Source organism: Raphanus sativus, chromosome 9 (genome assembly GCF_000801105.2).
Source record: "Raphanus sativus cultivar WK10039 chromosome 9, ASM80110v3, whole genome shotgun sequence".
In the NCBI taxonomy this organism is placed as follows: Eukaryota; Viridiplantae; Streptophyta; class Magnoliopsida; order Brassicales; family Brassicaceae; genus Raphanus; species Raphanus sativus.
Window position 1 is genome coordinate 19,075,607 of NC_079519.1, and position 15,442 is coordinate 19,091,048.

Here is a 15,442-nt window from a genome sequence, read left to right on the forward strand (position 1 = left end):
CTCCATTGGATCATATCAGCCCACATTTTCTTTGCTTCTCAAATGTCGCCTCAGAGGACTTCATTATCATGTGATATTCATCGTGTTTAGAGGGTAGCAACTGTGAGGGGTAAAACTCACACCTAGATTTTAGATCAGGTTTTATGTTTAGAAAAGGTAAGGGAAAGATTATCGCGGGCTGAATCCCGTAAGAACTTGATGAACGAACTTTGATTTGTATTGATGTAATAGAAATGAGATGGTTACAAAGATGATCTTTTATGAATATAAAGATCACGAGAGAATTACAAGTAAGAATGTTTCAATGAATGTTGAGTAAAAATATGAGTAGGTTCGGATCCTTTTCTTGATCTTCGACCTTCTTCTTTTATAGCCTTGGACTCCTTTAGGTTATCTGCAACTGATCTCCGAGATCCTCTCCACTTGAGGTGGAATCCGCAACAACTTCCCTTTGACCGGGTCCTGCGCCTCTTCTGGTTGTGACGTGAGCTTCCTCTTCGTCGTGACCTCCTTGGTTAGGATCCTTAGTTTTGAGCCTTCGGCTTCTACTTAGCTCTTTTAGTACTTAGAACTCGTGATGGGCTTATCGCGGCCCATCGTCATCTTTTACTATTGACTGATCAGCTACCGGGCCATATTCAGGCCCAACAGTTGCCCCCAGCTTTCGAGATAAGATTTCTTACTCGGGAGCTTAACCTAGCCGCTGAACCTCAATCTTTTCTGTTGAGATAATGATTACTAGCTTCGTTCAACGAAGATATTATTTATTTGAATTAACGGTTGAGATCTCTTCTGATGAAATCAACGACTCAGATGAGAGGAGTTTTGAAATATTTACTCCGATTTTCGAGACTTGACAAGATATAAAGCAGCCAGCATTAACTGCCGCTGTCCATATTCTCCACGCCTCCACTCGGTTTCCAAGGTAACTTCTCTTCCACTCCTTTATTTTACTACGTTTTTCTCATATATTTTTTTTTTACTTTCATCCTTCGATTCACCATTAATCTCCTGCGAATTTCTTAGAATCCTTAGTTCCTTAGAGACTTGGTTGGCCTATTCACTCTTTTCCCCTTTCAATCTCTTCGATTCTCCTTACCTTTCTTTTTAATGGACCCTCCGAAAGAAGGTTCCGGCGAGACCGGAATCTCTGCCTCCGGGAAGCGTTTAATGAAGGTTAAGCAAGAAATCGGTGAGAAAATGAAAAGAGACAAGAAGGAAGTCAAGGACTCAATTGCGGGGAGGGTCTCCAAGCGGGTGAAGAAGAAGGAAGTTTCTGGCGGGAGTACCTCTCTGGGCCCTCACTCGCCTTCCTCACTAAAGATTCAAGAAGTCGTTAATCTCATGGTTCAAGCCCATGGCCAAAAGGAGTTGGCCAAGGTTTGTTCCTCCGACGAAACTCCTGAAACCGCCCCGGAAGGCTGGTTCTGCATTCACGAGAAATATATCTCGAAATGCCACCTTCGGTTCCCACTTCCAGATCTCCTGTTAGATCTTCTTGATCATTACCAACTAGCCCTTTCTCAGCTTTGTCCCTCAGCCATCCGGGTGATAAATGGTTTCATCACCAGGGCTAAGGAGGAGGGGATCGTTGTTGGACTGACCGAGCTAATGAGCCTTTACACGATCAAGGAGAGCTCTAGCAAAGATGGTGGTAGCGGTACCTACTATCTTCCTTGCCGTCCTAGGCTTGGTCTTTTCAAGTCTTCCGGTAGTGATGACGATTGGAGGAAGAAGTATTTCTATGTCAAGATCGACCCCGCGACGGTTCCCGTGGGTCGTGCTCTCTCTGTTGTTTGGTCCGATATATCTGGTTAGGACTTGTTAGGATCGTGCCTTCCTTGTTTCTAATTAGTATTATTCACTGAACCCTCGATTTCATGTGCAGATACTGAGGATCCTCCTAAGCTTACTGAGAAGCTGTCTAGGGCTCTTTTCCGGAAGCTAAATCAAAGCTCCAATACCTGGGCATCTTTTGCCTCTTCTCGTATTGAATCAGCTAGGTTCCCGGATCGGTACAACGCCAGGTTCCCTGACCCGATTCCTGCTGGAGATTTAGAAGGTAATTTTCGGATTTTGCTTATTATTATGTTTTTTTTTATTTCTGAATTTGCTTTCAGAGATAACTAACAAGCTTTCAACTGTTTAGTTTCTGAAGGTCCTTTCGTGGTAGATCTTTCGACTGGAGCTAGTACTTCCGAAACTGAAAAGACTCAAGCTCCTAAGATGAGGCCTTCTTTCCGTTCCAGGAACAAGCCTGCTGCAGCTGCCAGCGCTTCGCGAGGCAGCGATAAGACCCAAGGAGGTGCCTTCCTCAGCTCATTGAAGGAGGTCCTTGATGATGGGACCTCTGTCCCTGCTAAGGATGTTAACCCAGTTGAGCCCAGAGCTCAAGATGTTGTTCCCCGTCCTGAGGTTCCGACAGTTGAAGCTAACCTCCAAGCTGCTAGAGACCCTCACGAGGTCGAACCTCCGAGAAACAAGAGGTCTCGGACCGATTTGGGAGATAGACCCGCCAGATCCTCCTCCTCGTCTTCGCGGGGAGGGACCGTGGGTTGGAACTTCTCCCATTCTAAGCCGGGATCGATATTGGATGATCCTTGGGGTTTGGCAACCATCATGAGGCATATGAAGATGGTAGGATGCTCCATGCCTTCGATCAATGGTATGACCAACAAGGAAGAGTATGTTGAGATACCTCACCACGTGGGTCAGGTACGTAGTCCTGTTACTCCCTGGTTCGCTATCAATCCAAAAGAATTTTTTTGTTTAAAACGTATATATACATTTCTTTTTTTTTTTTGTTTCAGCTAGCTGGAGCCATCAACAGGGCTCAGCTGAGGTTTGAAGAGACCGTGCATGGTGCTCCTAGCGCTGAAGACTTAGCTCAGGCTACTGAGTTGTTCAAGACTACCAAGACGGAGCTCGACCTGACTCGTGCTCGAGTTTCTGAGCTCGAAGCTGAGGTCGGGAGGCTCGGTCTGAAGGCTGATACTCAACAAGGGAAGATCGAAAGTCAGGCCATCGATATTCGGGTGAAGAGTAGGAAGATCAACGAGTTAGATGCTGCTCGCAGGATAGCTGAGCACCAGGTCCAAGAGTTGATCGCCTCGTCTCAGGTTAGTCAACAGAACAAAGAGGCTGAAGTTAAACTAGCTGTCAGGAAAGGTAAGAAGGAGGTGGCTGAAGCCTACAACAAGATCCTGACCTCTGTGAAGGAGAAGTTTGTCAAGAAAAAGGAAGAGACTGACGCTCTGATCTATGCTCATGAGCTTCAGGCAAACACCGAACTTCTGAAGGATTTATTGTCTAAAGAGATTGAGAATGCTGAGGAGGAGTATCATCGTTTGATGATTTTGATCCCGGATGCTGGTGCTGCATATGAGAAGGCTCAAGTTTCTGATTTCTCAGTTAGCAAGCTCCCCATTCCTCAATTCTCCGAGAGCTCAGGTACTTTCGAGATCAATATGTTTAATCCGACGTTTTCTGGAGAATATGGTTCTAACTTGGGTTCGGTCTCTCCTGATTTAGTTCCCGTTGAGACGACCCCGGGAGGTGACGACCAGGATGTTGAAGAAGAGGTTCCTGTTAAGAAGGGTGATCCTATCGAGGAGGATAAGGATGATGAAGCTGATCCTGGATCCAAGGAAGGTTAAGAGCTGATGCTCTTTATGTTTTAAAACTTATGCCCAATGGGCTTCTTTATCTTTTGCTTTCAAGACTTATAGCCTGAGGAGGCTTTTAAACCTTTATCTGTTTGAACTTCGAATCTTTGTTAGCCTGGGAGGCTTTTAAACCCTTGTTTAATTTCGAACTTGGTTTTTGGCTTTAGTCGCGAAAGATGACAACTTGATTATAATCGAATCTTGTGATAAGTCTGAAAGACTTTGGTCGTTTTTAGTTCCTTAAGAGGAGTTCTTGGAGTATCGGGACTAGCTTAGGATTTTTGGGGACCTAAGTTTAATCTGGACACCTTAGGTGGGGGTTCTTGGGAACCTGAACTTGTTTGTGGGATTTTAAGACCTTTGTGATTTGATGAGGATTTTAAGACCTCGAAGATTTATAAGGATTTTAAGACCTTGGAGAATTGACAAGGATTTTAAGACCTTGGAGATTTGGTAAGGATTTTAAGACCTTAGGTCCAGGTTCGTCGAGATCTGATATTGTCTGAAGGATTTTAAGACCTTAGGTTCAGGTTCGTCGAGACCTGACATTGCTTTGAAGGATTTTAAGACCTTTAGGATTGTTAAGGATTTTAAGACCTTAGGTTCAGGTCTGCAGGGACCTGTTTGTTAAAGAATTGAGATATCGAAAATGATTTCTTTATTGATAGTTGGATACATTGTATCATAGTAATCATACAACTGCTGTATTATAACGATCATGTATTTGCTGCGTGGGCTATGTGATTTTAGTCAGACATATGCCCCCTTTGATTGTAGTGAACGAAGTGTTGAAATGAGGTTGGGGCTGCACTCATGACGGAGTTGCCTACGTACCCAGTCAAGGGATCAAGCCTAACGTAGTTCAGGAGTTTTAGGTACCTAATGATAATATCTCTTAAGATTCGTGGCATTCCACGATCTGATTTCAGGTACCCCAGTTCGCACCTTTCGGAGTTTGTAAACGCCAGGTCGTACCACGTGGATGATCTGGTAGGGACCTTCCCAGTTGGTTCCTAATTTCCCAGCGTTTGGTTCTTTGGTTCCTTCGAAAACTTTCCTAAGCACTAGGTCACCAACAGCGAACTGTCGGAGCCTGACTTTGGAATTGTACTGTCGTGCCATTGCTTGCTGATAGTTCTGAATGCGAATCAAAGCTCGGTCCCGTCTTTCCTCGATTAGATCGAGGCTGTCAGTTAGGAGCTGATCATTAGCTGCGGGATTGGATGTACAGAGTTCCCGGCGGAGGCTACCAGCAATGGTTTCAGCTGGAACGACAGCTTCCATCCCATATGCTAAGGAGAAAGGAGTTTCTTCTGTAGCTTTTCGTGGGGTGGTCCGACATGCCCAAAGTACTTCAAGTAACTTCTCTGACCAGAATTCCTTCTGGGTTCCGAGGCGCTTCTTGAGGTTTGCTAATACTGATTTATTAGCAGCCTCTGCCTGTCCGTTACCTTGAGGTCGGCGAGGTGATGAGAAGGTCAGGCGAATATTCCACTTGTCACAAAATATTTTGAAATCGTGGGATATGAATTGTCCTCCATTGTCAGTTACGATTTCGTATGGGACGCCGTGTCTACACACGATATCTTTCCATACGAATTGCTCGACCTCGACCCTGGTTACCTGCTGGAAAGCTTCAGCCTCTATCCATTTTGTGAAGTAGTCCGTTAAGACTAAGAGGAAACGTAGCTTCTTCTTTCCACTTCCTGATGGTACTAGTGGTCCCACGATATCCATGGACCATCTCATAAATGGATAAGGGGCAGATATGTTAGACAGCTTTTCCGCAGGTTGGTGTATAATCGGTGCATGCCTCTGGCATTTGTCGCATGAAGAGGAATAGGCCTCACAATCTGCAATAATGGTAGGCCAGAAATATCCTTGTCTTTTGATTCTGATGGCTAAAGCTCTTCCTCCAGAGTGGTTTCCGCAGGAACCGTCGTGCATTTCTTTCATGAGTCTCATAGCAACGAGGCCATGGACGCATTTTAGGTAAGGTCCGGAAATGCTGCGTTTGAGGAGAACAGATTCGGTAACGCAATATCTTGCGCTTAATGCTTTGAGCTTTCGAGCCTCCCATTTGTTGGGTGGAGTCTTTCCCTCCAGGATGTATTGCGTGATTGGAATTCTCCAATCCTCCCTTCCTACAACTTTGTTATGAAGAGACGAGGGAGGTTCCTGTTCGTCGAGACCTGATGTCGTGGTGCCCCCGGAGGTATTGGTAGGATTAGGCTCCAGGGAGTCTGAATTCCGAGGAATACCTCCAGATGAATTTTGGAGAGCCGTACGGCTTCTGGTTTTAACTCTGCAGATGACTGGGTCTGAGTTGGTGCCCCCGGGGGTATTTTCGAGATCAGGCTCTAAGGAGTCTGAATTTCGAGGAATATCTTCCGTGATTTGGATTGTGTTCCCGGAGGTATGCTTTTTTGCGCTGCATATTCTGGTTTTTGGAAACCAAAATGTTGTGAAAACCTGGGTAGCTACCGTTTCAGGGCAGGTACCTTCGGGTTGCGCTGTTATTTTGCTCTCTTTCTCAGCTTTAGTAGCTATGTCGATGCTTGGTTTCTCGATTCCTTCTACGGGTATGATTCGTTTTACGAGGGGGTCTGACGTGGAAGCTAAAGCAGCCAACGCATCTGCTGAGGAGTTTTCTCCTCGTGGGATTCTCGTTAGCTCGAATTTGTCGAACTGCCTAGTGAGGTTCTGGACGACTTCGAGATATGCCCCCATTCTTTCGTCCCTCGTTTCATATTCTCCGTGAAACTGGCTAGCTACTAGCTGTGAATCACTATAAGCGTTTAGCTCTCGGATTCCGAGGCTTAGGGCGAGCTTCAACCCTGCGATTAGTGCTTCATATTCAGCTTCGTTGTTTGAGGCGCTGAATCCGAGCCTATATGACTGCTCGATGGTTTCTCCTGCTGAAGAAGTTAGCCTTAGACCGATACCGGAGCCCTGTTTTGATGAGGCTCCGTCGACGTATAGGCTCCACTTCGGAGATTCCATTTCGGAGTCTAACTGCTCGGATGTTAGCTCAATGATAAAGTCGGCAAGGACCTGAGCTTTCGCTGCTGCTCGAGGTCTATACTCGATATCATATTCGCTGAGCTCTATGGCCCATTTAGCCAATCGCCCTGACTGGCTGGGGCTGTGTAAGATCATTCGTAATGGTTGTGAGGTCATTACGACGATCGAGTGCGATTGGAAGTAAGGTCGCAATTTTCTGGCAGCTGTTACGACTGCTAGAGCTAGTTTTTCCATTGCAGGGTACCTGGTTTCGGCGTCTATCAAACTTTTACTGGTGTAATAGACTGGTCTTTGTTCGTTTTGTTCCTCTCGTACTAGAACGCCGCTGACTGCAGCAGTTGACACAGCGAGATATAGGTACAATGGCTCTCCTATTACTGGTTTAGATAGGATCGGAGGTTCGGAGAGGTAAGCTTTCAATTGCTTGAAGGCTTCCTCACATTTCTCGTCCCATAAGAACTTCTTATTATTTCTTAGAAGCTTGTAAAATGGGAGGCATTTATCGGTGGACTTGGATATGAATCGATTCAATGCCGCGATTCGTCCAGTCAATCTCTGTACCTCTCTGGTCGTCTTAGGTGACGGCATTTCTAGGAAGGTTGCTATCTGCTGCGGGTTGGCTTCAATGCCTCTTTCGGTTACGAGATAGCCTAGGAACTCGCCTGAGGGTACCCCGAAAGTACATTTAGTGGGATTGAGCTTCATATCGTACTTATTCAGGATATCGAAGCATTCCCTTAAGTGGGAGATATGATCTTCTCCAGCTGAGGATTTGACTAGCATGTCGTCGATATAGACCTCCATGGTTTTTCCAAGTTGTCCAGCAAACATCTTATTTACTAGCCTCTGATAGGTAGCTCCTGCGTTCTTTAATCCGAATGGCATAACCTTATAACAATAGGTTCCTCGTTCGGTTATGAATGCAGTTTTCTCCTGGTCCTCAGGATCCATCATGATTTGATTGTATCCTGAGAAGGCATCCATGAAGGATAGGAGTCGATGGCCAGCTGTTGCTTCAACCAGGCGGTCGATGTGAGGTAACGGGAAGCTGTCTTTAGGACAAGCTTTGTTTAGGTCTGTGAAGTCTACACAGATTCTCCACTTCCCGTTTTTCTTCTTTACCACTACTGGGTTAGCCAACCAGTCGGGGTAATGTACCTCTCGAATGGACCCAGCTTTCGTAAGTCGGTCAACTTCGTCGTTAACAGCTTGAGCCTTTTCGAGGCCTAGCTTACGACGCTTCTGTTTGATTGGTTTGAAAGTAGGGTCAACTTTTAGCTTATGGGTGGTGACGTTCGGATCTATTCCTTTCATGTCACTGGTGGACCATGCAAAGGTTTTGACATTGCTTTTCAGGAAATCAATGAGCTCCTTTTTTGTCTCAGGAGGTAGCTCGGACCCGATGCTCACCTGTCTTTCAGGATCTGAGTCGTCGATGCAAACTTTTTCGGTTAGGTTCCTGGGGGGACCTCGACTATTTTGTTGCATTTCGCGACCCTCCTGGATCTGTAATTGCTATTGGGGGGACTTTTTGAGGATTTCGAATCCTCCCAAATAGCAGATCCTGGATATCTTCTGGCTACCATGTACGGTAGCTATCCCTTCGGGTGTTGGGAATTTTACGCATTGATGGTACGTTGAGGCTACTGCCTTCATTTTGTGAATCCAGGGTCTTCCCAAAATCGCGTGGAACGGGGAAGGTCTATCGATGACTACTAAGTTGGTCATTTTCATTATTCCGCCAGCTATGACTGGGAGCTTGATAGTTCCCAATGAGGTAGCTGTTTCTCCGGAGAAGCCTACGAGGTTAGCTTTTTGGCCAATAATTTCGTAGTCGTCTATTTCCATCCCTTTTAGGGTGTTATAGAAAATGAGGTCGACAGAGCTTCCTGTGTCTATCATGAGCTTAGGAACCTCGTATCCTGCGATGTTCAGGGTGACGATCAACGCATCATCGTGAGGTCTGTCAAGGTTTGAGGTCTCGCTTTCCCAGAAAGAAATCTTAGTATTGGATTCAGGGTTAGGAGGCTTAGGTCCAGTGTTAGACACAGCCTTCCGTACGTGATTCTTAATGGAATTGACGGAGTCTTGACATATGTCTGATCCTCCAAGGATACAGTCCACCCTCGAGTCGGGGCTCGATTGAGGGGACGGTTTGCTCAAGAGAGCTTCGACTTGTAAACTTTTTCCTTGGGGGAATTTCCCAAGAATCATGTCGACTCTTTTCTTGGGAGCTGGAGGTGGCGAATCGGTCTCCTTCTCAGGTGACCTCTCGCGTTTCGGGGAAGTGTCCCTGGAACCTCTTTTCTGATAAGGTGGTGGCTTTTTAAGGTCCACGCCCTTTATTTCTCCAGCTGCAAATTTAGCTGCCAACTGGCGTTGGAGGTCCCAACACTCTTCGGTTGAGTGTCCTTCGCGATCGTGATAAGAGCACCGTTTGCCTTTATCGAAGCCTTTTGACCAGGGAGTTTTGTTTGCTGCTGCAACAGGTTTTTCTTCCTTGTCTTCCTCGATTGCGTAGGAATGTTCTCCCTGAGTTTGATTATTTCGAGGGTTACCCTTTTTATGAGGTCCCTTAGTCTCAGAGGAGTCACCTTTCGAATGATTCTGAGGTTTCTTATGGAGTTTATCCAGTGCAGCTGTCTCCTCCTCCAAAGTAATATATTTGGTGGCTCTATGAAGAGCGTCATCGATAGTTGGAGGAGCATTGAGTGTTAGCTCTGACCAGAATTTCGATCTATGGATCAGACCTCTCCTAAGGGCCTCGATGGCGATTAGGTCGTTAGGATTCGAGAGCTTAGTCCTTATTGCCCTGAATTTCTCAATGTAGACTCGTAATGGGTCTCCCATTCCTTGACTGACCTTCCAAAGGTCGGCCTCTGAGGCTTGCTTCCGGATATGGGTTGAGTATTGCTTCATAAAGGCGTTGGTTAATTGATCGAAATTGTCTATCGAGGCTGGCTCGAGACCGGAGAACCACTCGAGGGCTGTTCCGACCAAATTTTCGGCGAATGTCCTACAGTATCCTGCTTCACATTCTTCCTGTGTAAAATGGGCTTTAACAATTGCCAATCGGAAAGCTCTCAAATAGGCTTTCGGGTCGGAGGTCCCATCATACTCAGGAATTCTGATTTTTCGGGTATCTCTTATGTGAGAACTGGCAATTCTGTCCGTGAATGGAGTTCCACGGGTTTCTTCGAGTAAGCTATCGATTTCGGGAGCTGAGCTCGTAGCTTTATGGACTTGAGCTCCCAATTTCTGGAGAGCCGCGTGAGTTCGCTCCATATATCTACGGATATCTTCAGGTCCTTCAAACGGAAGGACGTTTGGGTCGTTCGCAGGTACCCGACGGGCAGGTTCCTGACGGAATCGAGTTGGCTCATCCTCCCATGCGGTTGGTGGGCTAAGTCGCTCGGCATTTCTTGGGTTATCGGAATCTATCCTTTGATAACCGTCTCCATTCGGGATCGAGCTTCTAGTTTGATAAACCGAAGCTGACGTTCTGCCCCCAGATGGGAAGGATATTCCTGCTCCGGACCTAGGATCAGGTGGCGGAGGAGGTAAACGAGTACTCCTGTCAGTGACCTGACCGGGTGTGGAACTGGTTGTCGCTATGTTACTTCCCATAGCACTGGCGTTAGGTGGATTGAACACGGGAGCTGTTCCAGTATGAGGTGTCTGGAAAGCAGATCCGCGTCCTTCCGGGGCAGTGCTATCAGGGGAAAAGTTTAAACGTGCTCGGGGAAATGAGGGATCGTTTAATCGATCACGAAAGATGACCCCCGGAGCTTGACGTTGCGATGGTTGGGTTGTTGCGTTTAGAGATCTAGTTATCTCTTCGAATCGTTGTTGACGTACAGTCAGTTGATGCATCGTGCGCTCACTTTCCTGAGCTCTGCCTACCAATTGTATCATCATCTGGCGAATCTCAGAGAGCTGAGCCTCCGTTTGATTCGGAATGGCTTGCTGCTGAGGATTCTCGGTAATCGGGAGCCCGGAGGTGTTTCCACCTGATGACCTCGGGTTTGTAACTCCGGTTGTAGTTTGGCTCGTTTGAGCATCAACCGGAAGCTGTTGCCCAGATCGGTGGTCGCCACGTTGAGGCTCTGTGATTACAAAACTAGAGCCTCCGTCGTTCGGTGAGCCATCGCTCTGAATCGGGAGGTTAAGGTCAGACGGGGTTGTTGTCTGATCGGTAGGATTCATCCTCAAGTTAGAGTAAGGGATTCGATTGTTTCTTCCCCACAGACGGCGCCAATTGTGAGGGGTAAAACTCACACCTAGATTTTAGATCAGGTTTTATGTTTAGAAAAGGTAAGGGAAAGATTATCGCGGGCTGAATCCCGTAAGAACTTGATGAACGAACTTTGATTTGTATTGATGTAATAGAAATGAGATGGTTACAAAGATGATCTTTTATGAATATAAAGATCACGAGAGAATTACAAGTAAGAATGTTTCAATGAATGTTGAGTAAAAATATGAGTAGGTTCGGATCCTTTTCTTGATCTTCGCCTTCTTCTTTTATAGCCTTGGACTCCTTTAGGTTATCTGCAACTGATCTCCGAGATCCTCTCCACTTGAGGTGGAATCCGCAACAGCTTCCCTTTGACCGGGTCCTGCGCCTCTTCTGGTTGTGACGTGAGCTTCCTCTTCGTCGTGACCTCCTTGGTTAGGATCCTTAGTTTTGAGCCTTCGGCTTCTACTTAGCTCTTTTAGTACTTAGAACTCGTGATGGGCTTATCGCGGCCCATCGTCATCTTTTACTATTGACTGATCAGCTACCGGGCCATATTCAGGCCCAACAGCAACTCGCCCAAGACCAAAACTTGTCTAAACTCATCAACTACCTGAAACTCCCAGACATTACGAACTTCTTTTGATCGAGATCGAACTGACTCAGCCTTCGCTTGAAAATGAAATATATTGGCTATAGAAATTCTACAGCTTTGTGTTTAATGCTTTTAAATCTTTGAAATAATTATAGAAGTCCAGAATATCATGGCTCAATAGTAAGGACTGATTTCTTCCTGCATCCAGGTTGAGAGTTCGAACCCTGCTGGAGGGAACTAAGTCATCATTTCTGGACACCAACACGGATATGGGTCCATGCTTTATGGCCCATTTGCATATCCGGAGAGAGGATCTATCCGTGAGTTGCACCTCCACTTGGAAATTAGTCTGGACCATTCTATAAGTCCGGAATATCCCAGGTTAATAAAAAAAAAGTAATAATTTACAACAATAAATCTTATATATATAGAAGTCACTTCTTATATAACCATCGACTCCTACAAAACCGAATCAGTTAGATTATTAATTTGGCTTACAATAATTATATAGTAAGCTAAAAGTAATTTAAATGCAATGTTAGTTTAGGCTAAGAATATTATATTGATCCAATAAATTGTCACATTTAAAAGGTATAAACTATTAATATGAAAATATATACTATACTTTAAATAGTTAGGATTTGTATATTTTTGCAAATACATTTCACTTTTTAATCTTTAAATTAAATATAGACTTTAAATTTATGTTTAATATCATACATAATATGTAATTTTTAAGATATATGTCAATATTTGTTTGATATTTGATAGTTCACTTTTTAAAATAACAAATATTATTTGTTTAATTAATTATTTTTTAATTATAATTAAAGAATATATAAGTATAATTATTGTTAAACTTTATAATTTTATGAAATGTTACGACATATTTGGTAATGAAAGTTTTATATTTTACCAAACTTTACATATGTTGATGAATTTAAAAATAAAACACCTATTAAATAAAAAAAATATAAAATAAGATAAAAACCAAGTTACATTTTAAAATAATTTATTTGATGGAAAACAAGACAGTTGATTATATACTTATGTTTGTATAATACATTAAAACATATATGCAATTATAATATATACCATTTTTGAAGTAAAAACCATAAATATATTTATGTAAATAAAATGAAGATTAACTCCGCGCGGTTGCACGGATCGAGATCTGGTACAAAATCTACCATGCAAAAAATCTAAGCTACAGTACATTATTTCATATTAAAATTTTTACAATATGGTTAACCACTTAACCCCAGACTTTTATATAGTTCAGGTACCTTATGCGAAAGCATTATTATTCATGTACTTATTTGCAAAATAAAAAAATACCAGAGATACTCTTTTGCAATTTCTCCAGACAAAACACACTCGTCTTCCTCCTCTCCTCAAAAACCCTAAATCCCAATACTTTCTCCGTCCTCGAGAAATGCTTGCGAAAGCAGCAAGAGAGCTTTCTTCATCAAAGCTTAAACCTTTGCTCGCTCTTTCTCTCTCCTCATTCAGATCTTCCACATGGACTGAAACAAACACTTCCAACAGATCGAACTCACCATTTCTCCTTCTCCCTCCTCGTTACTCTTCTACTACTAATAATGTCCCTCCGCTTACCCGAGATGGCAACTTCAACGATGCCACTCCCTCCACCGTCTCCGTTTGCCCAGGCTGCGGAGTTCATATGCAGAACTCGAATCCCAAACATCCAGGTTTCTTCATCCGACCATCATCGATCGAGAAACAGAGCAACGGTTCGGTTCTTCGTAACCTCGTACCAATCTCACAAGAACCCGAGTTCATCAATTCAATCAAACACGGGCTTATCGTTGAACCAAACAGTTCCGACAAAGATGATGAAACAGGTTCCGACATAAGCACTAAAGATGATGAAACGGGGAGACCCTTGGTCTGCGCGAGGTGTCATTCGCTCAGACATTACGGGAGAGTCAAAGATCCAACGGTGGAGAATCTACTTCCCGATTTCGATTTCGATCATACGGTCGGAAGACGATTAGGTTCAGCTTCCGGTGCTCGAACCGTCGTTCTGCTGGTCGTCGACGCCTCGGATTTCGACGGGTCTTTCCCGAAGAGAGTCGCGAAGCTCGTGTCGAGAACCATCGACGAGAACAACACGGCGTGGAAAGAAGGGAGGTCAGGAAACGTCCCCAGAGTCGTCGTGGTGGTGACGAAGATCGATTTGCTACCGAGCTCGTTGTCTCCGACGAGGTTCGAGCAGTGGGTGAGACAAAGAGCGCGCGAAGGAGGGTTGAGCAAGATCACGAGGCTGCATTTCGTCAGCCCCGTGAAGAACTGGGGGATCAAGGATATGGTGGAAGACGTGGCGGCGATGGCGGGGAAGAGAGGGCAGGTCTGGGCTGTCGGGTCGCAGAACGCCGGGAAGAGCACTCTGATCAACGCCGTGGGGAAGGTGTTTGGCGGGAAAGTCTGGCATTTGACGGAGGCTCCGGTGCCGGGAACGACGTTGGGGATCGTCAGGGTGGAAGGTGTTTTGCCTTTTGAGGCGAAGCTGTTTGATACTCCGGGGCTGTTGAATCCGCATCAGATCACGACTAGGCTCACTAGAGAGGAGCAGAAACTTGTTCAGATCAGCAAGGAGCTTAAGCCTAGGACTTACAGGATCAAGGTTTGGTTCAGTAACATTCTCCTGTGTAACAAAATGTTGTTGTTTTGTTGAGTGATTGTTAATAATTTGCAGGAAGGTTATACAGTTCATATCGGTGGGCTAATGAGACTTGACATTGATGAGTCTTCTGTAGATTCTATGTATGTAACAGTATGGGCGTCTTCTTCTGTTCCACTTCACATGGGGAAGAAGGAGAATGCATACAAAACACTTGAGGAACACTTCGGTTCTCGCTTGCAGGTAAAGCTTTCTTCTTGAGTATACAAATATTATGATGAATTTCTTGATTTAACACCATATATAGATTACAACTTTCTTTTTCTGTAAAACATAACTTGAAGTAGTTAAACAATTAAGGATCATTTTGGTAACGTTTTTGCATTATGAAGCCGCCGATTGGGGAGAAGAGGGTTGAAGAGATGGGGAAATGGGTGAGGAAGGAGTTCCGAGTGAGTGGGAGCAGTTGGGACGCAAGTTCAGTGGATATTGCTGTTTCGGGTCTAGGTTGGTTTGCTATAGGGCTCAAAGGAAACGCGGTGTTAGGTGTGTGGACTCACGAAGGGATTGATGTCTTCCTCCGTGACTCATTGGTTCCACAACGAGCGCGCACTTTTGAAGACTCTGGTTTCACCGTCTCGAAGATCGTCGCCAAAGCTGATAGAGATTTTAATAAAACTCACAAGGGGGAAACGCTAAAGAAAAGAAGATCCAACAAGAAGTCCACTTCTTCAGATTCTGTGTCTGACATAGAAAGTTGCCAGGAGGTGTCCTTGTAGTAAAAGTCACAGACTTTCAGATATAATATAACTTGTTTTATTTTCTTGGCTTGTTGAAAATTACTTGGTTCTGTGAATTTCACCAAGAATCAGTTTCTGTTTTCGTCAGTCGCTTATTTCATTCATTAAAAAGTTCGTTACCGACCACCTGTTTTTTAACGAAAATTGTTCATTAACGCTAGAATCGGATAATCCTTTGATTGTAACATGTACGAATTTAGTCCATGACATTCTGTTGTGCGTGACCGATCGGTATACTAGTCCACAGGTTAGTCCACAGGTTTACTTGTTCGGTCCGTACTGGGGCAGAATGTTGAACCGACGGGTAAACAAGAGAGTACCTTCCCCTCGGTTCACTTGATGCGTCAGGATGATGCCATCTGTACAAAGGGACTTGGGTTTACGCATTTCTATCTTTTGTATAATAAGTAAACATAAGTAGATGAACTAAAAACAGTTTGATAATGATCGTTGTGTGATTAATTGAGCGAAGCTATA

At 44.5% G+C, this 15,442-nt stretch overlaps 1 protein-coding gene across 1 annotated transcript; it reads left to right on the plus strand.

The window, feature by feature from the left end:
• Positions 1-12,865: 12,865 nt before the first annotated feature.
• LOC108834457 (GTP-binding protein BRASSINAZOLE INSENSITIVE PALE GREEN 2, chloroplastic) lies at positions 12,866-15,091 on the plus strand. The gene is made up of 3 exons (XM_018607794.2): positions 12,866-14,168; positions 14,241-14,408; positions 14,558-15,091. Exons 1-3 carry the CDS (start codon positions 12,957-12,959, stop codon positions 14,942-14,944), a joined length of 1,767 nt encoding a protein of 588 aa, XP_018463296.1. The 5' UTR covers positions 12,866-12,956; the 3' UTR covers positions 14,945-15,091.
• The last annotated feature ends 351 nt before the right edge of the window (positions 15,092-15,442 follow it).

Excerpts from the sequence above, each read along its gene's own strand:
- LOC108834457 (XM_018607794.2), top strand. The coding sequence starts at position 12,957 with ATGCTTGCGAAAGCAGCAAGAGAGCTTTCTTCATCAAAGCTTAAACCT. Across the intron at positions 14,169-14,240 it reads CTAGGACTTACAGGATCAAG|GAAGGTTATACAGTTCATAT; the intron begins GTTTGGTTCAGT and ends AATAATTTGCAG. Across the intron at positions 14,409-14,557 it reads ACTTCGGTTCTCGCTTGCAG|CCGCCGATTGGGGAGAAGAG; the intron begins GTAAAGCTTTCT and ends TGCATTATGAAG.